At 36.3% G+C, this 24,939-nt stretch overlaps 1 protein-coding gene across 2 annotated transcripts; it reads left to right on the top strand.

The window, feature by feature from the left end:
- The first annotated feature begins 20,837 nt into the window (after positions 1–20,837).
- On the top strand, positions 20,838–24,896 carry LOC143203607 (uncharacterized). 2 transcript variants are annotated; one of them, XM_076415829.1, is made up of 10 exons: positions 20,838–21,187; positions 21,249–21,378; positions 21,435–21,636; positions 21,714–21,930; positions 21,990–22,153; positions 22,209–22,358; positions 22,411–22,581; positions 22,851–23,073; positions 23,132–23,330; positions 23,384–24,896. In XM_076415829.1, the coding sequence occupies exons 1-10, from the start codon at positions 21,180–21,182 to the stop codon at positions 23,543–23,545; spliced, it is 1,626 nt and encodes a 541-aa protein (XP_076271944.1). In that variant the 5' UTR covers positions 20,838–21,179; the 3' UTR covers positions 23,546–24,896. The 2 variants fall into 2 exon arrangements, with proteins under 2 accessions (XP_076271944.1, XP_076271943.1); XM_076415828.1 differs by having other exon boundaries at positions 23,132–24,896.
- The last annotated feature ends 43 nt before the right edge of the window (positions 24,897–24,939 follow it).

The following is a 24,939-nucleotide window of genomic DNA, read 5'->3' as shown; positions in this document are numbered from 1 at the left end:
AGCGCCATCTATGTGTTACACGAAAATACAGTATGGAAACGTTGTCTAATAGTTCTAATTTTAACATGGCCACGAAAGGGGCATCGATCCACTCTAGTTTCCAATAGCTCGATTAAGTTTTACGAGGTCCGTTTGTCTGGATATCGATTATATCTACGTGACCCTATTTCGAACCGGGAAAAAACAATCGAACGACAATTGCCAACGAACCGACGAGCCGGCCGCCGCAGCCACTCTCTTTTTTTTTTTCGGAGCGCGTTGTCCATTTTTCCAAACGGTTGTTGTTTGAAACAACAGTCGCGTTGCATTTGTTTTGACAGGGCGGCGTTGTGCGCGGACGCCACCCGGAAAAACAAATAAAAATCGAGACGGATATATTTACACAATAGATTTCGGTATTTGGATAAGTAACTGGGTCTATGGCGATGCGATTATTAGATCGACTTGGGATCGCGGTAGGCGACTGCCGCGACTATATTTTAATGCGTGAGTACGTCTGTGTGTGTGCCCGAGAGAGAGCGAGAGCCACAGACGTGGCTTATCACTTAGACACTTGACAAGACGACCGTATGTGGCGGCGCTGACGGACGTGGCTTTTTTTTCTGTGGCAGCTAAATGCGGTGGATTAGGAGGACGTCGATCACTTTTCGTGCATGATTCTTTCTCGCCTTGTTATTACACATACAGGCGAGAAGAAATATTCCGTAAGGGATATACATTATTTCACTACAAAAAGAATTTATTGAGAAATATTAGAGTTTAACACATTATTGTGAATAATTAAATGTAAGAAATACTTTTATTTCTTGGTAAATTAAACACATTCAACAACACGTTATAATGGTCAGTATCTTGACAATATACAAGGTACTACAATGGTGAGTAAAATGTGACGACCGCTACAACCCTTTAGGCCACCACGCGTTCACCTACAGCAACTTCAAAGGTCGGCAACGCCGGTGGATTGTTACATGCGGTTCTAGGCTATAAAAGACCGGCACGACGACGTCTCGCTCTCTTTTCTTTTCTCCACACCCTTGTACTGGTACCACTTCCATAGCACATCCGTACTTCCTTAACCTAATCTAATATCCTATCCATCCTACCGTCGACCACATATATCATTTATCATCGAAATAAACAAGTTTTTATTCAACCAGTGTTATCAATTCTCGTGTGGAATTTCTTCCACAAAATAGTAGTGAGTGTTCGGACAAACAATCGCATCGATAGCAACACATTCCGACCGACCAGATGAACATTTCTACATGTCTACAAACAACGTCAACAAGTTACTCTTCGAGAGACTCTAAGAAACTATTGATAATACAGTGAATTTGTCAATATTGAACCAGAATTACTAAATAATGTTTGTATTTTATTTACAAAGAATAAAACTATTTTTTACAAATCAGAATTGGGGGAAGGCAAAATAACAGGTCAATTGAAAACCCGGCCCCAAAATCGTCCCCGGCCTGCCACATAGATGGCACCACTAGAATTGAATCCATATATTTTTTAGTTAGCCCCAACCCTCAAAAGATGCGTGTTTAAATTTGACAGCTGTCGGATCATTAATTTATGAATTATAGCATTTCGAGTGAAGCAACTTTCGTTAATGTGAAAAAAATTGATGAAAAGGAATTTTGCGTGTTGATAAAATATAATCTCAAGAGAATGCTCGCTGGGAAGAAATTTTCGTCGAATGGAGAGGTGATCGCCGAAACTGAGGCCTATTTTGAAGCAAAGGGCAAATCGTACTACAAAAATTATATCGATAAGTTGTAGGTTGTCGCTATAATCAGTGTATCACCCTTAAAGGGAATTATGTCGAATAAAAAAAATGCCAAGAAAATGTGTTTTACTATGGTAGTCACTTTTCAATTGACCTTTCACTCTCAGGGTGGTTTTGTGATCATCTATTGTTGTTGAACCAATCGTCCATTACGTCAATTAATTAATAATTGACGATTATGGAAGCGCATCACTACATAGTATAAAACAAAGTCGCCTTTTCTGTCCCTATATCCCTATGTGCGCTTAAATCTTTAAAACTACGCAACGGATTTTGATGCGGTTTTTTTCAGTAGATAGAGTGATTCAAGAGGAAGGTTAATATGTATAAAACATGCATAATATACTAAGGCAACATTGCTAATTTTAGAGGTTTCTAACGTGATGTCGTAAATTAACCTATTTTTTTAGGCTTATTTAGCAATTAGCAAAAACGCTGCCTAACCCTACGAGTTAGATCAAATTAATGTACTACAGTATTGTACACCATAAAAAGGTCTACAAAAAAGTCCGCGATGGTATATGTTTATCTTTTAGGGATAACCCACATTAACCATTTTTATTGTTTACTTTTTACGTGAGAAAATGGCTTATTTACGAAGCTATTTTAAGCAATACGGCATTAATCCTTATCGAATTAAGTACCTTAAATACAGTATGCAATTAATATAGATCAATATGGTTCCTTACAGCATGTAATTTAAACAAATATTTTCGGAGATATTACAAATTTAAAATTTGCGTTTAAAAATGTGTAATGTAATAAAAATTGTATGAATTTAGATATTCGAAAGATAGCAGGAAATCTTCATAGTAAGTATAGGGGAAGAGGAATTGTTTTACTCCAAATTTAATGCGTGCAGGCCAAGGGCAGTAACGAATGAACCAAAAATACTGGATCGATTTTAATCATGTTTTCATTGAGTGACATAGGCATATATATTTTATGCCCGTGCAAAGTCGGAGCGGGCCGCTATGTTTTTATATACAACGTTCATATTTTTTCTGTAGTGTATTTAATTTAGTATCAGCATTGCACCCGTGCGAAGCCGGGGCGGGTCGCTAGTTTACAATGATTTTATTACAAATATATGTTGAATACAGTGATTTTGTCAATCAGTTAAACTAGAGTTATTAAATAATGTTTGTATTATATTTACCAAGAAATAAAAGTATTTCTTATATAAAATGCATTTATTCAAGGTATTTGGATTTTTTCAAGGAAATTTCATAAAGGTACCTCAAAACTCAAACAATTATTATGTATTGAATGAGTGTATTGATTTGGTTTTGAGTGTATTTGGGTTGGTATGTTTAGATTTTAGAACTAATTTTATATTTTAACTAAAAAGTTAGGATTTAACCAAATATAACTTTACATGCTTATAGACGTTCGGTTTCCCTAATATATATTCATAACTGAAGATCTGATACTATTTTCAATATCCTGTCTATAGTTGCGATCGTTAAAAGGGACCTGGGGGTTACCGAACAAGACGGAGTGCTTAAGAAGCTTTATACGACAATTCCATCTCCGCGTATGTGACGAACTTCCGTCGACATATCAATCCATCCATCGTCGACTTCGCTTTGTCGGCGTTCAGTTAACCCCCATCCGAGGATTAGCGGTAGCTCTTCCTCGAGTCGCACCTTCACCGCGCACCCCTCCCCTCGCCAACCCCGAAAACGACACTGCGGCTTTTGTTTTTCCAGTAGGCGATCTGCGGAAGTGACTGATATTTATCACGTCGATTCACTCATCCAGATCATCCGCCAGTGTAAATATACAGCGATCTAGGATGCCGTGGAATAACAATATTAATAATAGCGAACTGTGACGGCGCGAGAGACGGTATGCTGATTGACGATTATGACATAAGTGCGGGAAAATAGTGCCACGAAGCGTAAATACATGTAAAACATTTTTAGGGAGAGAGATAACATAATGTTGATTCCCTTAAATTTATTACCAACTGACCTGACAGACGTTGTCCTGTCTGAGATATGAATATTCATTTAGAACTTCAACTGTGTTTATTGTAATGCTTTTTGACGTACAACATTATTAGTTGACATTATCTTTTGAGCGAAGAAATTCATAGTGAAGCATTAATACTAAGTAGAAATTCGATCACAATTTATAAATTTAATCATGTTTCTCTCCGAGTTTTGTAAATGCCTTGTCCTCCTACATGAAGTCTAAAAACTCACCAACAAATGAGAAATTAAAACATTCATTTTAACTCTTTCGTCTTCATCTTATCCCTCGATAAGTTAATGGCTTATATGATGAATATGAAAACACAACTTATGCAAGCTCAAATTGACAGTAAAAAAGAATATCAGTCAATTCAAAACAGTAATGACACGTGTGTCAATATGTGTTTTTCTAAAATTGTAAATTCGTTTTACAGTCAGACAATATTATCCTTATCATTTTATTCTATTTAAAAAGAGATAAAAGAGAATACTGTTAGAGAAGTTAGTTATTCTTCATAATATTATAATTAAGAAAATTGTAAGTGTGGAAAGTATCCATAAAAAGCCAAAACATATACTGCTATTTGAGGGATATAGGACATCATACACTGTTGGGTAATATAGGACTTAAGTGGTGTAAAGCTAACACACGAAGGGGTTTAATGGAACTTCCAGAGATTCTCATGGCAAGATGATAGTAAATATAGTGTAAAGACAACAAAAGTTGATCGAAAAAGGTAAACGTTGAAATAACTATCGATTAGGTTTTGTTAGTCATAACACTTATTGATAATTCATTGCAAACATATGTCTTCATGCTGGAAACAGAAATGCTTTTGTTCCTGGTGCAGAATTAGTGTTTTCCTCTAAGTCCAAGGGTGACTACCATGGAGAAATGAGCCATTACTTTTTTTGCAGTAGTTTGAAAAACTTGTACTTTAAATAACTTGGAGGAACCATCAGTTATGTACAATACACCATTTAATTGCATTTTATGTAATTTACTTTTTTAGAAATAAATCTGAGAAAAGATACATGGTAGATCAGATTACTGAATGTTATGGCACCAGAGTATTATGTCTTCCTCCTTATAACTGCATATTTAATCCAATTGAGTTGGATTAAAATGGGACTGTCTGGATTTGTCGAAAGAGGCATTGTCGAAAATAATTCCTTCGGTTTGGGTGAGCTCGATCAGACACATTGAAGAAGAAATTGACAAATGGTAGAATCTTGAGCAAGTTTTTGAGAGATTGCAAATAAACAGCTTAGTTATTCACTTGAATGAAACTTTTTATATATGGGGTTATGTTTCAATGCTGACAATTAGCAAGACAGGGTGATGAAAAAGGAAACAAGTAAAGATCAGTAATCAGTATACAGTTAATATACTTTAATTGTAGTAAATTGTACTACAGAGTATGAAAGCTTTATGAGCATGTGTGTTATTGTTCAGAACATACATGAACATTTCGTGAAAATGTATGAGGATGAAATAATACTAACTGTCTTTCAGATATGGCAAATGCATTAAGGAGAATGCAGCGATTTTAATGTAGTTTTTTCAAGAAAGATGTATACAGATGGTAACAACACAAACTAAGAAGAAATATAGTAATATCATAATGACTGTACAAGGAAACATTGCATCGAAGGAAACAAGAACTAAGCGTAAAACATAAATGTACTCTCTAATGACCATAAAATACATTACTCAGATATACAATTGTTAAATAGGTGGATTAAGCCTTCGGGGGATACTACTACATAAAAAATCGCCTAGAACTCTACCAATACTAGTGTGGAAAAAAGTTCAATGTATATATAATAATAACTCTAACCTATAAATAATTGTGGCTGTATAATTAATTGTAGTTTTATGTTCTTTGATAATATATGCATTAGATGTACTATAATGTTTAAATAAATTATAATACATAATATTTATTTTATTTAGATTCAGAAAACTCAGAGTAGCTGCGACAACATTATGACGTTTTGACAGGTTACGTGTGTCACTACTGTTTTGAATAGACTATATATTTTTGCTAAATTTTGTGTAAAATTCATCCTGTGGAACATCATGTTTCCGTTTCATCTTCATTTTATTCCTTGATATGTTAATGGCTTTTAGAATAAATATGATTAAAAACAACATACGCAAACTCAAATTGACAGTTACAAAATACATATATTTTTGTGAAAATTCATCCTGTGGAACATCGCGTTTGGGTTTTATCATATTCTCCGATTATGTCAATCGCCCGTGGCGTGAATATGATTAAAAACCAATATACACCAGCCCAAATCGACAGCGAAAACGTCCCGGGCCGTTTAATCCATCGATCTCCGCGACTCTGAGGCATAAAGGCGGCCATTATAAGTTAATAAACCCGTTAAGCGTGGAACAATATATCATGTCAAAACGTAAACAAATAGATCTCGTTCTAATTGAGCTCGGGCGTCGGACTGTTCAGCCATCTCCCGGCCGTGGGGGAACTTACGGATCTACTAGCGGACGTTGACGGGCATTATGGATATCCCGCTGGCTCCGAGCGACTCCCCCTCCGCGCTCGCTGCGTCCCGGACCAGATGCGGCGCGTCAAACGTCAACCCGCGCGATGGACAAGTACGAACTGGCGGGGACCGCCCGCCGACACCGCTGCCACACGAACATCTCACAGATTTCTGGCTTTCGGGTACCCGGTAATTCGATAGGATTCGGGATAGGACGCTGTCTTGGGTCTCGGACCCGTAAATGCACTCCCGAAAATGTGTCACGGAAGGTTTTTTGTTCGTATATAGCTTGAATTACTGGGGCATCGAAAAGTGATCACAACAAAGAACTAGTTTTAGTTGTTATCTTCCCTTCATACTCATTTTAACTCGATAACAATTAAATTAAAAAAAAATACATCAGACCCTCGTTAATGGGAACTAATTCAAACCAGACAGTTGACATTATTGAAATATGTACATTAACAGTAGGAGATGACATGTTCTATAGGAGATGACATGTTCTAGTGTTTTCCCTGGTTTGGGAATCATTATTATATTTGCTATTTTCGAAATACTAGGGAAATAATTCATTTGTAGTATTTATTTGAAATGTTAATAATTTCACACCCTCCTCTGATAGTTCTTGTAAAATTTCTCCGGTGACTAGATCATATTCGAGAATTTTCTTTACAATTTCTCTCTTTCATTATTATTTGTTCAGATTAATATGGATCTTTGTTCATTTAATCCCAAAACATATATGTTTTGAAAGTTTATCATATCAGGTCAACTGAACATTGAACATGAGACCGAGATGGCGCTACTAGAATTAAATCTGTATGGAATGTTCGTCGGGTCGGTCAGTCGGTCGAACATAACACTTCATTCGTCATAACACTCACTACTATTTTTGGAAGGAATTTGCACGAGAACTGAAAACACTGGTTCAAGAAATACTGTTTATTTCAATGTTAAATGATACATGTGGTCGACGGGAGAATTGAAAGGATATTAGGTTAGGTAGAGGAAGTACGGTAGCGCTGTGGAAGTGGTTTATTACAAGGGGATGGAGAAAAGAAAAGAGAGCGAGACGTCGTCATGATGGTCTTTTATAGCCTGGAACTGCATGGTACCAATCCACCGGCGTTGCTAACCTTTGTACATGTTGGTGAATTCGTGGTGGCCTAAAGGGTCGTGGCGGTCGCCACAAATCCATATGTTTTTTAGTTAGCCCTAGCCCTCAACAGATGCGTATATAAATTTGACAGATGTTTAGTTTATGAATCATAATATTTTGAGTGAAGCAACTTTTATTAATGGAAAAAATAATGGTTAAAAAGGAATTTCGCTTGTTGATAAAATATTGCTTTCTGAAGAGAAAACAAACAGTTGAAGCAAAAACTTGGCTTGATGCCGAATTTCCGGACACTGCCCCAGGAAAATCAACCATCAAGCATTGGTGTGCTAATCTTAGACGTGGTGAAATGAGCACCGAAGACGGTGAACGTGATTTTGAATGACCGTAAATTGAAATTGAATGAAATAGCAGACACTATAAAGATATCAACTGAACGTGTACATCATATCATTCAGGAATATTTGGGTATGAGAAAGTTCTGTGCAAAGTGGGTGCCGCGCGAGCTCACTTTTGACCAAAAACGACGAGGAGTTGATGATTCGGAGCAGTGTTTGAAAATGATCAAGCGTAATAAACCCGAGTTTTTGCGTCGATATGTGACAATGGATGAAACATGGCTCCATCATTTCACTCCGAATTCGAATCGACAGTCATCCGAGTCGACTGCACATGATGAACCCGCTCCAAAGCGTGGGAAAATGCAACAGTCGACTGGCAGGTTATGGCGTCTGTATTTTGGGATGCGTATGGAATAATTTTCATTGAATACCTTGAAAAAGCAAGGACCATCAACAACGACTAATGCATAGCGTTATTCGACCGTTTGAAGGACGAAATTGCCGAAAAAGAGCCGCATTTGAATAAAAAGAAAGTGCTGCTTCACCAAGACAATGCACCGTGTCACAAGTCAGTGAAAACGATTGCAAAAATCCATGAATTGGGCTTCCTCATCCACCATATTCTCCAGATCTGGCCGCCAGAGACTATTTCCTGTTCTCAGATCTCAAAAGAATGCTCGCTGGGAAGAAATTTTCGTCGAATGAAGAGGTGATTGCCGAAACTGAGGACTAAAGTAGAAGCAAAGGATAAATCACTCTACAAAAATGGTATCGGAAACAGACAATTTCTCCAGTTTCTAGCAAAAATCTAACAATCCTCGATTAGATTTTTCATGACATTTTTGGGTAAATCATGGGGAATAATTGGAAACGATGCGACAGACAGAATCGATCCCCTCAGCAACGGCTTATACCTTAAGATCAAACGCACACACGGACAGACACCCCATCCGAAATAAGCATCCACTCAACTGCGCCGCATTTGTCACGATACTCACGCCAAATTGCCCCGAAAGACAAACAAAAGGACGTCGTCCTCGGGGCCCCGGGACGCCGATTTAATTTTACGCCCCTGCCAGCCCCCCACCCCCTTCGGCGCGGGGGCAAATCCTTAAAACAACAGTTGCGGCGCGTCAAACGTCCAGCCTTTGGAGCGTTTAAAATTAATTGGGCCTCGCGTCAGGCCGGATATGCGGCGATGTCGTCTCCATTCCGTCGTCAAATGGCTTGAAAATCAAGAACATTATTTCCCTTGGCTCGAACCACCCGAATAATCGTAATTTGTTATGGATTATTTTAATTTAATGCTAGTCTGCGGTCATTTTTTTTTTAAATCAAATATTGGTCCGAACAACAAACTGCTAAATAACACATGAGCTGAGAGGTCCCGGGCCTATCACGTAGATAACGCTAACGCTAGGGTCACTATTTATATATCGGGAATTGGCAATACTGTTGTCATGTGAGTCTATCTGACGGTTCCATCGTAAAGTTTAACATTTGTGACGATATACGTACTCAGAACATTTTGTCGCATGGACGCTATTTGTTTATTTTATATTTAGTTGAAAGTTTCGTCTCGGCAAAAAATGGAAATGAATCGTGAACATTTTCGTGAAATGATTTTTTACGATTTTCGACGTGGATCACAACAAGAGTGCATCAATCAACTTAATTTGACTTTTGGCGATGAAGATCCATCAAAAACCACCTTGTATCGCTGGTTTAGTGAATTCAACCGTGGTCGTAGTTCGCTGTCCGACAAGTTTCGTGAAGATCTTCCAAAATCGGCTGTTGTGCCAGAAAACATCGATGCTGTGTGCGAAATGATTAAGCAAGATCGTCATGTCACCTATTCTGAGATTGAGGCATCCCTAAGCATTAGTTCCACCAGCATATACGCGATTTTACATGAACACTTGAAGTTATGTTCGCGTTGGATCCCACACAATTTGATAATCGCTCAAAAAAAGGCTCGGGTCGATTAGTGCAAACAAATGCTTAAGAAATTCAATAGCGGTGCTTCGAAAGACTTTTACAAAATCGTGACAGGTGACGAATCATGGATATATTCGTATTAGCCCGAAAGTAAGTAGCACTCGACTGTATGGGTGTTGCAAGATGCACCAAATGCAACAAAAATTGCTCGCGCACGAAGACCTCTTCAAAGAAAATGGTGGGGAACTTTCTTCGGGAAAACTGGTCATATTACAACAGTGCCTCTAGAGGATCGTAGAACAGTCTATTCTGATTGGTACTAAACCATTTGTTTGCCAGTCTTCGGTGAAATAATGAAAACACAATAAACTAACAAGAGAAATAACAAGAAACGCCGGATTGTTCTTCATCATGACAATGCGATCTCTCACACATTGGCTTGATGGATCATCCGCCGTACAGCTGTGATTTGGCACCCAATGACTTCTTTTTGTTCCCATCCGTCTGCGTGGTCAACGATTTTCATCGCCCGAAGAAGCTATTGAAGCGTTTAAAAATCATGTTTTGAAAATACCGCATTCGGAATGAAATAAATGCTTTGAAAATTGGTTTAAACGTATGCAAAAGTGTATCGATCATCTTGGCGAGTACTTTAAAAAACAATAAAAATATATTCGCAGCTTAAATATTTGTTTTTTTTTCCTATTCCCGAAATATAAATAGTGACCCTCCTAGTTCTGACCTTCAAAAGGAAGCTATTAAAACTTCATGGTAATATAATCATAAGTTCGTGAGTTATTGTGCTAAAAGAGCCATTACTTTTGTTATTTTCAAAACAATTAATCAAAAATAATTTCGTGATTTAATTTTACACTGCTTCTTAATGGGATAAAATACCTTTCAAGCGAAGCAATTGCTTGAAAAGTGTTATGAGGGCTCCGCTTTATCAGAAACAACAATAAAACGTTGGTTTACTGACTTTAGACGTGGTCGTAGAGATACCGATGATGCAGAACGCAATGGACGTCCTTTTTATGGTCATTCAAAATCATTTTGTGGATTTTTTCAATGTTTTCGTCGGTAACAACCTCTTTTGGGCGTCCACTGCGTCCACCGTCTTCGTCTTGATGGTTAATTTTTCTGGGGCAGTGTCCGAAAACTCGGCATCAAGCCAAGTTTTTTGCTTCAACTGTATTTTTTGCCTTCAGAATGCCATATTTTATCAACACGCGAAATTCCTTTTTATCCATTTTTTTCATAATAACACAAATTGCTTCACTCAAAATGATATAGTTCACAAACTAATGATCCGACAGCTGTCAAATTTATACACGCACCTTTTGAGGGTTAGGACTAACTAAAAAACATATGGATTTGTACGAATGTTCGTTTGGTCGGTCGGTCGGCGAAATGTGTGGCTTTCGATGCGATTGTTTGTCCGAACACTCACTACTATTTTTGGAAGGAATTTGCACGAGAACTAAAAACACTGGTTGAAGAAATACTGGTTTATTTTAACCTTGAATGATACATGTGGTCGACGGGAGAATGGACAGGATATTAGGTTAGGTAAAGGAAGTACGGTAGCGCTATGGAAATGGTACTGTTACAAGGGGGTAGAGAAAAGAAAAGAGCGAGACGTCGTCGTGGTGGTGTTTTATAGCCATGGTACCAATCCACCGGCGTTGCGAACCTTTGAACTTGCTATAGATGAATGCGTGGTGGCCTAAAGGGTCGTAGCGGTCGCAACCGAGTTAATTCTGGTAGCGCCATCTATGTGTCAGACCGGGGACTTTTCAAGTGACCTGTTACATAAAGAATACACTGTAGCAGCTTGAAAGGGATGTTCCCTAGGACATCGCACAAAGATGGAAATAACTTTTTACCTATAAATACCTTTTTGAAGTCAGTTTTTAACAATAAATTACAAATAGATCGATATATTCTGTTAACACGTGCTTTTAGTAGTTTATGTCACCACTTCTGTTGAAAGAATTTAATAGAATCACTTTACGTTAATTCCCACCGAAAATATCTCGTTTGATCGACATCTGGTGACGTCCACGGACCGCAGAGGCGTCCCCTGGGGGCCCCCCCACGAAAACCGGGAACCGACCAACGGGGCGCTAAGAGGTTCTCGGACCTACGTGCGAATACGACAGACTGCAGAGTGAACGGTATAATTTCGTGGGCGCTAAATAAACAGGGGGTTGGATGATGCTGCGGCGGCGGCGGCATAGAGGGACGCCGAGAGGCGGCGACACCGCCCTGGGGCGGCGTTTCCCCCCACCTCCCGCCGGCACTCCCGCTTGAACAAACACGGCTCTCTAATGCCGTTAGTTGCCCTGGTTTTTCGAGTGTTTGACTAAACGGTTCTTGGGGATGGCGTACATACGCGTCGTACATCTGCGAGGGGGGGGTCGGGGGTAACGGGGTTGGATATAGCCGAATTCCAGATAGTGTATTGTTGTAGGGTAAAATATTTTTAGGGAACGTTCGAGTGGGTTGCATAATTGAGGGGGCGCGTGGGTTGACAGAGATGATCCGTTTCCCATTCGCGGCTTTAGATTCATTAACCATCTACAGGGGATGAACGAAATAATTTGAAACCAGACATATACGCGATATTTATTTAGTGAGAATCAGTACAATTCATCGCGGAGTAGATTAGTATAATGTCTGAATAATTTCTAACGGAATGTTCCAACAGATGAAACAGCGGCCACCAAAATGAATAATTTGACCGACAAAATAATTTGAAGGCCTGACATATACGCAATAGATTTGTAAAGCGTCTGTAAAATGTTCAACGGAATGTTCCAACTAATGAGACATTCGCCAATTGGCCCAAGTTTGTTGAGGTGCTGGCTAGTGCGATGTTTTGATGGTACTCTATTGCCGCTCAAACCAAGATATATGGCTCTGTGTGAGGGCGCGTTATGATTTTGGTATATGACATTGTTTGTTTAGCTGCAATATGAGCCTTAGTACGAAATTGATCGCTGAGAAAGTCTTATCCATTCGCAGTAATTCGACCAGTGATGTAAATGAGGGTCCTTGATCTAGCAAAAGTATATCGGTTTGTTCAAAGGATATGGTTTTCGATACGATTTTTATAGATTTCATTGGATATGAAGAATTCATAGAAACTCCTATATTTTCATTTTAAGCAGTGTTATTTAAGATTTTATGTTATTTTCGGTTATTCCTGTATTGTTCGAACTATTAAGGAGTTATGGCAAGTTTGTATAAAAACAAACGACTAAGAATAGTTTGATCACGTAAAATTAAATTTTACATTTTGTGTAGGGAGTACAATGAATGTTGCAAAGAATATTAACAGCTTCATAAAATTGTAATTCCTCATTTATCAGTGAGTTGTTAGTTCCCCCGTGGGACATAAGACAAAGTAGAAAGCAATAGATAAAGAAAGCCATAGAAAGCAAATAAAACATAAACCATATCTAAAGGTAAAATCAAAAAGTGAAAGTTCATTTCATATTTACAATTTTATTTAACAATTTCAAATAAAATTTTTATCGGCATTAGGCGTCACAACATAAAAAACTGGCTCATTTCTACCCGCTCCCCCCCCCATCATTAACTATCCATCCCTGGCCAGAGCGCGAAAGAACCGCCACCCGTGTCGAGCGGTTCAAACACCATTAGTCGCGGCCATAAAGGGGCTATATCACTATTTGTCACTTCACGCCGTGTCTTTATGTCTGTTTACGTTTGTGATTGTGCTTTTCTGTTCGAGGATCATATTTTATAAGCGCGGCTAATCTGCAACGATGTTTATTTTACATCGCGTGGAAATAAATTACACCTGTAAAGAAAAAAGCTCAAGCAGGCGTTGAGGTGAACGCAAAAAACAAGTGTTATGTCGAGAATACCTTATATCGAAAACCAAAATTAGCTTTTACATTCTAATTTACTGTATAGTCTCAATTATTATGTGTAAGTCTTATTTAAATAACCTATAATATATAACCATAAAAGCTTATTCAATAATTTTATTAAATAACAGTCTCATACCAGCTCTATTACATTATTATAAGGTAATATATTACTTAGTCTCAATGCTTTAACCTAAGAAATATCACTACATAGTATAAAACAAAGTCGCCTTTTCTGTCCCTATATCCCTATGTGCGCTTAAATCTTTAAAACTACGCAACGGATTTTGATGCGGTTTTTTTCAATAGATAGAGTGATTCAAGAGGAAGGTTTATATGTATAATACATGCATAATATACTAAGGCAACATTGCTAATTTTAGAGGTTTCTAACGTGATGTCGTAAATTAACCTATTTTTTTAGGCTTATTTAGCAATTAGCAAAAACGCTGCCTAACCCTACGAGTTAGATCAAATTAATGTACTACAGTATTGTACACCATAAAAAGGTCTACAAAAAAGTTCGCGATGGTATATGTTTATCTTTTAGGGATAACCCACATTAACCATTTTTATTGTTTACTTTTTACGTGAGAAAATGGCTTATTTACGAAGCTATTTTAAGCAATACGGCATTAATCCTTATCGAATTAAGTACCTTAAATACAGTGTGCAATTAATATAGATCAATATGGTTCCTTACAGCATGTAAATTAAACAAATATTTTCGGAGATATTACAAATTTAAAATTTGCGTTTAAAAATGTGTAATGTAATAAAAATTGTATGAATTTAGATATTCCAAAGATAGCAGGAAATCTTCATAGTAAGTATAGGGGAAGAGGAATTGTTTTACTCCAAATTTAATGCGTGCAGGCCAAGGGCGGTAATGAACCAAAAGTACTGGATCGATTTTAATCATGTTTTCATTGAATGACATAGGCATATATATTTTATGCCCGTGCAAAGTCGGAGCGGGCCGCTATGTTTTTATATACAACGTTCATATGTTTTCTGTAGTGTATTTAATTTAGTGTCAGCATTGCACCCGTGCGAAGCCGGGGCGGGTCGCTAGTTTACAAAAAGAGTGACAGGTTTACAGCTGTAAAAGTTCAAGCAGGCATTGAGATGTACTCAAAAAATAACTATTATGGCAAGAATATTTTATATTTAAAAACCAAACTAGCTTTTACTACCAATTTACTATATAGCTTCAACTATTATATGTAAGTACTATTTAATTATTATTATGTGTAGTCGATATTAAAGACTACTTAACACAAAACTACTAAAATAACGGTGACATTTTTTATAAACGTAACTTTAACATTACAGTAAATCTAAAAAGTATAGTTAATTATACAGCTACATTAGTTTATAGATTAGAGTTATAACCTCTTATCACTATTGCTTCCAAGAATTTTGCATACGTCTGACAACCGGACGACTTCGACAGGCTCATTCATTTACGTGTTCGAACTAATCAGACAGTATTGTGTCTCAATAAAATGAGAAGGAATATATTGTCTGATTCTAAAACGAATTTACAATTGCAGCAGGCAATACATTAAACATCTTGATGACGTATGTACAAAAAAACTTTGAATAGACTATATATCAATATCTTTAGCATTATTTTTAGAGAATTTAATATTTAATCTCAGTTATTGACACAAGTGATATTTGAAGTGATAGTGAATCTGATTTATTACTTAGTAAATATAAGTTTTATTTCGCTTTCATAGAACTATCAGAAAAAAATTATAATTGTATATAGATTATTTTTAACATGGTACTGACAGCTGCGAAATTAGAGTTTGCAAGTGACATTGGTTGCTTAAGGACTACTGAGAACATATAAGATGGTAAAATCATTAAATACTAGTTTCATTTATTGACATGTCCCAGGCATTTGGAAGATGACGGAAATTGTAATGAACCCAAAACCTGGGAAGTCACCCAACGTAATAAAAGCCTATAGACCTATATCACTGCTGCCAGTAATATCTACGGTCTTTAAAAAACCCCTGTTGAAATGAACCAACACACCAGTTTGGGTATATTAACAAGCATTCAATAATTGACCAGGTCCACAGAATAACAGATGTTATTGAAAAAGCCTACGAAAGTAAAAAAGTATGCTCAGTTATATTTTTAGATGTAGCACAAGCCTTCGATAAAGTTTGGTATGAAGGCCATGTTCATAAACTACAGAAAATGTTACCAAAACAACACACAGAACTATTAAAATTGTGCATTACAACCAAAATATTTAGAGTCAAACAAGAAGAAGCTTACTCTACAATAAAAGAAGCTAAAGCAGGTGTACCTCAAGGAAGTGTACTGGGATCAATGCTTTATCTACTCTACATTTGTGATATACCACAGACAGAGAATACTACGATGGCTACATTTGCTGATGGTACTGCGATTATAGCTGTCGGAGACAATAGTGAGGAAGCCTCACGAAAATTAGAACAGGCAAGTGACAATAGAAGTAATTGGACACAAGATTGGAAAATAAAAATTGACTATAGTAAATCTGTGCATGTGCAGTTCACGTACAATCAGACCGTACAAGCATAAATAACATTACTATCATTCGATATAGCAACAACGCTAAATATTTCCGAATGAATCTTGATTACAAAACTTCGCTGCACCGAACATATTAAGAAGAACAGAACTGGAAATGAAATATAGGAAAATGTATTGGCTAATTGGAAGCAAATTATCATGACATAATAAATTGCTATTATATAAACAAATACTGAAACCTATATGGACATACGGAGTTCAATTATTAGATTAACATAAATAAAATACAAATTTTCAAGAACAAAATCCTGAGAGGTATTGTGGGCGCACCCAAATACTATAGGACTGATTACCTACATCGAGACCTTCAGATATCCACAGGCAGCCAAGAAATCAAGAGAATTGCAAGGGGACATGAGGAAAGACTCCATTCTCATGAGAATATTGAAATATTGCAGCTTTTGGATACCACCAGAACAGGACACAGGCTCAAAAGAATCAAACCACCTGATCTTGGGTAGTGTTGTGTAGTGAGGTGCATGTAATAAAAATACAGCAGTGACATGTATAAACATTATTTCACCAGAGACTGAGATAGGGTCGATGGGTCCTCCTAGTTATATACCTAGATTTAAGTTATAAAGACAAATTATAGGTTAGTCGGAAACGACTAGTAACAATGTAATATTTAAATAATAAAAAATTTATTGACATGTTGTTTGATAAAAAGAATATTTAAACTATTTAAAGTTTGATAATACGGAAAAAACTTTAAAATCTCATTATTCTTTGTGATATTCTTTAAATTTTAACATATTACCCACACGTGCCGGTATATAATATAAACAATTGTAAAACTACTGCTAAAATAAATTAAAAAATACTTACTAAGTAACCATGACAACCGGTCACAACCAACTACGATATTAAGTCTTTTATACTCTATATATATATTTTTTAATTTGGAATAAAACCGATGTTAATAATAACCGACAATATTTTTCGATCGCCTTACCAATCTATTCTCAAAAAAACAACTCAGATCCGTAGTCTCGATTCCGTACAAGACAAATCGCCGACAAGAACCGCAACCAAAATCAACAACGTGTTGGACAATCCGGGAGAAAAATCAACATGCGTCTCGTGTAACCGAAATCTGCTAAATACCAGTAGATAAATCGACGACAGTCCGCGACGTATCCAAAGCCGCCTAAGACAAAAAAGATTAAGATTATTCCCGTTTCCCCGAAAACTTCGATTCTGCCAGGGATTAAATTGTCAGGCGTGAAAAAAAAAAATCCCGGATTGATTTCATTCATCGCGTTTAGCTTAACAAAATACGGGTTTATTAATATCAATTTTGTACAGAAAATGCGTGACACGTGAACAAATAACTGTTTGTTAAACGGTAACCATAACAACTAATCGTAGTTAACTTAATTGTGACATTTAAAATGACAGTAACAACTTTTATATTAACCTTGTTTAATATAAGTTTTATTTTAAATTTTATTACAAAGTATTTTATTATTTAATACAGATTATTTTCATATACAAGGAATAATTAAAATGGCATGATTAAGATGACAATTTTGAGGTTATTAAATATTAATTTAAACGATTATTTGACATAGGCAGTGACAGCTTTGTGGCCAAGAAAAAAATATTTCTGCTTCCTAAATAACGAATATCCCAAAAAAATTAAATTATTAAGTAAATATTATCTTGACACATGTGACATTTACAATGACAGTGACAACTTTAAACTCACTGGAAATGTCAGATCGTAAATTCATTAAATATAAACATTTGTCATCTCGCTTTAATGAAATATTATGGTTTTAAACTAAATGATCTGACACATTAACTGGCATTTATATCGACAGTCACAGCTGTACAGCTATTGGATAAATTTCCATTCCTAGATTTATCAAATTTCAACACCTATCATTTCAGTTTTATGAAGCTTATCGTTCAAATTCAATTGCTGGACATTAATGACTTTTAAAAAATGACATAAATGACAGTTTCATGAATATCGGAAAAATTCAATTGATTAAATATCACTCCTATTTCAATTTCACTAAATCACATTTCAGGAATTTAGAATTTAATATCGATTATTCGACATAAATGACATTAAAAGTGATAGTGACAGCTTCCAAGTTATTATTATTTCAAGTTATTGATTAAATATGATGTTTAAACTAAATAATTTGACACATTAAGAGATATTTAAATCGACAGTGACAGCTGTACAGCTATTGGATGAAATTCCATTTTTAGATTTATTAAATGTCAACATCTATCATTTCAGTTTTACGAAGTTTATCGTTCAAATTCAACTATTTGACATTAATGACCTTTAAACAATAACATGATTGATAACTTCATGAATATCGGAAAAATTCAGATTATAAATTGGTTAAATATTACTTCTATTTCCATTTTACTAAACCGCATTTCAGGAATTTAGAATTTAATATCGATTATTTTGACATAAGTGACATTAAACGTGATAGTGACAGCTCTCAAGTTATTGATTGGTTTTTTCATTTTATTTTTAAATAATTTAATATTTAAACTCAATTTTTTGTCACAAGTGACATTTAGAATGACAGTAACAACTTTCAAATTGTTGGAAAGCATTCACATCATAAATTCAACATCTTCCATTCAATTTTTAGGTGATTCATTATTTAAATTCAATTTTTTTACACAAGTGGTATTCAAATTGACAGTAACAACTTTCAGGATATTGGAATACCTTCCTATTTCAACAATGATTTATTAAACGGTAACTATAGCAACCAATCATGGCTAACCGAGTTGCGACATTTAAAATGACAGTGACAAGTTTTATTTTTCGTTTATTGCAAGGTATTTTGTTATTATATGTATTTATTATAATAGCTTGATTACATTTACCACATTTCTCTTAAAATATAAAAAAATATGCAATTTCAATCTATTACGGTATATCAAAAGGATATCTAAATTGTCCAACGTCAAATAAATGAAAGTGTGCGTTCATTAACTGTCATTTAATTTTACTACAAACGACTATGTAAAAAAGTAGTTACACCTAAAATTAACGCGGTAAATTATTCGAAAATAACTACCGTGAGTAAAAAAAAAAGCTGATTTCGTCCTCCGCTGTTATTATTACTTGGCATTATTCTTCACGCTATATTGTCGTCCCTTGACAGTAACAACCTTCGGGCCGTCACCGTTTTGACATCGAACAAAGACCGGGCCAAGATGGCGGCCGACCAATGGCGACTCGCCAAACACAATGGGCCTTCGCAATTCAGTCCCCACATTGTCCAGTTATCATAGCGCTTGTAATAACAAATCGAGAGGGGAAAGAGAACAATGGATAGAGGCGGCGAACGGACGCACCCTATTGGTCGATCGACGAAACGCGCGCGGCTCACAGGTAGGTCGTAGTGTGCCGCGAACAATGGGGCTCCACGGCAGGGGGAGATGGGGCTCTCTTTGAATAGAGTATTTTCGAGAGGGGTGAGAAAATTGCTTAGTGAGAAAATATATTTGATGACAACGAAAATGTATTAGCGAGAGTGTGAGAATAAACCCTCATTATGAAAAAAAAACGAACTTATAAGGCTCAACTCTTAGTTTTTTCTTTATTAACTTTAGTGGAATCATAAACATCATTACGTCAACGTTATACCAAAATATATTCTTAAATTAAACACCGAAATAAATAAATAAACAACTTCCACATTACTTTAAACCCCTATTTTCATTTTACAAATACATATTCAAAAATAAATCAAAAGTTCTACATTTCAAAATTCCCTGAAGCACTCGCGCCATCTATATTCTTTATTTACCCATTTAGTTATCTTATAATATCGAAACTAACTAAACAAAAAAGACTTACTAAATAACCATGACAACCGATCACAACCAACTACGATATTAAGTATTTTGTACTCTATATATATTTTGAAGTTGGAAGAAAAACGATGTTAATAATAACCGACAATATTTTTCGATCGCATTTCCAATCTATTTTCAAAAAAAAATACAACAGAAACCGTATTTATACTTGCAAAAATGTGATGAAAATAATTTAAATTCTTCATTATCTTGACACCGGTAGTATTAAAAAACTCTTATATATGCATAACACATAAGACCTTATTTAATTTAATTACCTAATAATAAATTTTGATGATATAAACTGAAGATTGCCCCACTTGCTAGAAAGTGCCCTCTATGCAACAGTCCTACATTTATTGATATCAATCAATATCATCATACAGGGCGAGAACTTTATAATTTACTTCAAGCGATACATTATAGATATTTACTTAGCATTGATTAAACACCAAATTAAAATAAAACTACTTCTCTGTTATCTTAAAATCCTATTTTGTTTTTGCAGACATGCCTTTTTGTAAAGTTAATTAATAGCTCTATCTGTATTTTTAAATTATTTCAAGTTTTGGCGCCATCTGTTGACATGATGACCCATTACTTATTTAATAATATTGAAGTCTCTTTTATACTTACATATAATTAAAGGACATTAAAAAAATAGATATCCTTCAATATTTAAACTAGGGATTATATTAAAAAAACTTGTGTATTAATAAAATATTTAATTTAATTATCGTATGGACGATACAGGAAACTGTATACTATGGATTGCCCTAATTTGACAGAAAGCGCCCCCTGTGCAGTACTCGCAGATTTACTGATAACAATCAATAATTTTTCTCATCAATTAGGGCGGAAACTTTTATTATTGAGCCTCAATATTATCAAAAAATAGATTTTGATATTTGACATGTAATTCTAACAATAGAGAGGCAGGAAACTGTAAAATAGACCAATTTTTCAATTCAAACATGTTAGGTTAGTTTCGAAAACAATTTAGAACACAGGAACAAAAAGAAGCAACACAAACCTGCCCATCTAGTAAAATAGACACCATGAAAACTTGTAACAGTACAAATTTACACTTTCTAACCGGAGTTTTATATAATTGTTGTTTACTGTTTTAGAATAACAATAGTATTAATAATGGAAAGGTAGGTCAAGTTTTATCTGTGGTGGTTTGTGTTTTGATCCCTTTTTGTTCTTGTTTCGCAGCAAGGAGAGCCATGGTGAACCATCGGAAGGTGGCGAGAACAAAGAGAGCTATGAAGCTCAACAATTCAGCCCCAATACATTGAAAGTAGCAGCTGCTGAGTGTCTGAATAGTTGGATTGGATATCTACAAGTAGGCTGGGTGTTTTTTTTTTAAATATGTTGTAATACATTGTTCCTGTTTAATAGATGTTGAACACCATGTGTGGAGCTGGTATGAGATTGGCACAAGCTTTGACCAATTTATCTCAGATGCAAAATGTTGCTGTTGCAACTCAGTGTATGGCTGGTTGGGAGGACCTAACTAGAGCCACTGCAATTGCTAGCAGTTCTGTTAAGAACCATATTGCTGCAGCCATGCAGGATATGAGTATTGGAGACACCTTTACAGGTAAACAGTAAGTGCATGCCAGATAAATTGTTTTTTTTTCAACTAGACCCTCCTGGCTTGAAACAACATCATTCTAGATGCTGATGCTCAGAGACAACTGGAGCACAACCAGCAAATCATCACTGAAAACTTACTGACCTTCATAAACCTCCAGTATCAATTCTCCATTGCCAGCTGTGAGAACTTTGGATCAATGGCTTTGTGTCCAGCTTGTCAAACAACACCGGGTGGGGTGCACAATTCAGACTGCAGCATGGCTGCAGTACAACAGTGTTTTAGTAAGCATGAATCAAGGTACCACTGACTTATGATACAATAGAAACTGGAGCAACAGTACAATAATAAATATTTAGATCTCCAATGTCAAGCCCTAGACTTGAGGATGTTCCAAAACAACACAGCCCCATGGGGGACACAAGAGGCTCATCTCCGTACCAAGAACCAATAAGAGGTCCAAGTCCCATACATAGTTTCTCAGAATCAATCAGGGGTTTCATTCCTTTAGAATCTCTAAGAGGTAAGTGATGTTTAATGTATTTAATGTACAAATACTCATTTGTTATTGTTCACAGGCCCCCTCCCCACTCCTGGTCCCCTACACACCATGAAGCTACCTTTCCCCGGCCGCGGCGGTCAAAGATCCCCCCTTCACTTTCCCCTGTTCCCTCTAGGGGGGCCCAGAAGATGGTCAGAAGCAGCTGCCAGTGAAGTGAAGCCTGAAGGTATTTAATGGGGTGATTTTAAAAATGCCGATTTAACTTCTTTTTTTACTAGGCTCCAAGTCTGAGGGTACCGCCAGACGTTGGTCAATGCCGTGGGACACCGCGTGGCCTGGGGACAGTGGGAGCAGCGGGGGAATGCAGTCAAGGCCGCCTCCATCGAAACTGTCAGTTCCCAGCAGTGGTCCTGGAGGATCCCAGGAAAGAAGCAGAAGCACAACGCCTGGTACGACTTGTTTAGGGGATGTTGTGGTCTAGAGGCTTAAATACTGCGCGCTTTTCCGAGTAAGATAAGAAGAGATATTAAAAACATTTTTTTACAAGATGTTTAATGATGTTTCAAAAGAAATTCTCAAGTCAAGGCATCATTAAGAGTATGTTTCAACTTGCAGTATTGCCAGTTTGCATGAAATTACTTATATATGTGGACTTCTAGGCCGAATTACCCCTTTACACAACAAGACCGAGCAATAACTCAATTACTGAATATTTTAGAGTCTGTAGCATCTCAGGCATCAGCCTCCACGCCCACAGCTCTGCCTGCCGGACCAGGAGTACTGCCAAACACTGAAGGACTAGCCGAGGCCATACAGTTGTTGTCTTGTCGTCCTGCCAGGTCTTCCATACCTAGTACCTCTATACCGGGTCATTCTTACGTGCCAATTTGGGGAGAAACCCACGAGGATAGATTACATAGAAGAATGTTTCCTTCGCAAAGGTTTTTTTGTCGTGAATTCCGTGATTTTTTCGATGTTTTAACATGGTATTTTCCGTAGAGGCAACTGGCAATCGGTAGATGTTCCTCACGTTAGTGGTGTCTCTTTGTCAGAACACTACGACATATTCCCAAGCGCCGCGCCGCTGACATCGAGAAAAAGCAGTTCGTCCACAGATTCCTCGTCATGTCTTTCAATCCACAGCCGTTCTACTGCCAGCGGGTCCGAACGTGGATCTACCAGCGAAGGTAGTGGGCCGGTAAGTTGTTTCTCGCTCATTTTACAGATAATTATCCAACTAAAAGTGATCAGGACTCAGTTCGACTGCACACCAGTTTATACTCGATGTGGAGCGGAAGCGAGCACCTCCCTTTCATCAGACTACCCGAGAGTCAAGAGCCGCAGGAGGACAGCGACACCGACGACCCTCCAACGGAAAAGAGCGGGTTCCAAGCTTTCCCAAAACCCACATAACTGCATCACTGCCATTTACAGCCCTATATACGCATTGTCTGTGTCATATTAATCATCCACTATGTTCGTCAGTATAATCACCATATTTAATCAGGTATAAAAGGAAAAAAATCATCATGGTTGTAGTAAAAAGCTCATATATGAACAGTTTTTGATCTTCCGGGTGAAAAACGACCTCACATTTATCATCAGTACAATTCAATTTAAATACAGTTATTTATATTGTTCAAATCCTAATCGGCATATCAATCATTTTACTATCATAAGTTGCGAACGGTTTTTATGGGGTTCCACGGTTTAATGCTTTATTGAAATTGGTGCTAAACGCGTTTCTTTGTAATGCTGGATCAAGACTTGAACGTTTCTATCCGAATGTAGGATCGATATCACATTTCTTGTATGTATGTTTAATTAATCAATAAAGGATAGCTTAAATTACAAATGAATTGGGATAAATAATATTTATGTTTTTAAAAATATTCCTGATATCCACATACTTAATAAATAGGTTATATTTCGTAGTTTAATACAAATAATTTTAGCGACAAAGAAAAAATTAGTCTGACAAATCAACAAATCGTGCAACAGTGGGCGTTGTTGGCTTTTTGTATATAATTAAAAAAACAATTCAAGAAAACAGTTAGGATACATACTCTTCAAAATTCATGGACTTTTATTTCACCAATTGTAACTACAAAACATTTTTTATAACATTTAATCACTGATTAAAAATTATTTTGTATCAGTGATATCGAAATTTCCTGTTTTACCACAAAAATACTATAAATTTTGACAAAAGTGACACTGTGTATTAAACGGCGCTGCGATCAGTGCGGCAAAACGTGAATTTAAACCACTTTCATTGTTTTATTTAACTGACAGTCTTAAGTGTAAAACTTTCCGAGGTTTAACGCGCTTAGCTCAACAAAAGGGTAGGGTGTATTTACCCTCATTACCGGTTATTCAGCCAATATACTATGCTTTTGAATAATTATATTTTACTAACAGGACTTTTAGTGAACGACGCGATATGTGATATCGAAGCGTCGCCCGTGTTTGTTTATGTCGAAATATTCAAGTGCGGACTTTTTTTACAATATTCGATGTTTTGTGCGTTCATTTTCAAATGTTCCAGTGTTAATCCAGCATAAGGTAACGAAATACTCTCTTTTTGCTATTGGGATATGTTATTTAAAAAAAAAAATAATAACTAGGAAACAAATATTAATTATAATGTATTCTAGTCGTGTAAGGATTTTTTGAAGCGTTTTTTACTATTACCTCTTTGCTGGTCAGAGAGACAACTATAAGCCTCCTACTACTACAAGATAAATAAAGTTTTTAAACTCAATATTGGTGTGCTTTTTGTACCTTGAACAACATTTTTATTTCAG

Source organism: Rhynchophorus ferrugineus, unplaced genomic scaffold, assembly GCF_030347505.1.
Source record: "Rhynchophorus ferrugineus isolate W39M unplaced genomic scaffold, kcgeb_rfMv2 rfM10, whole genome shotgun sequence".
Lineage (NCBI taxonomy): Eukaryota > Metazoa > Arthropoda > Insecta > Coleoptera > Curculionidae > Rhynchophorus > Rhynchophorus ferrugineus.
Note: the sequence above shows the minus strand (reverse complement) of the source record. Positions and strands in the feature narration are given on the sequence as shown.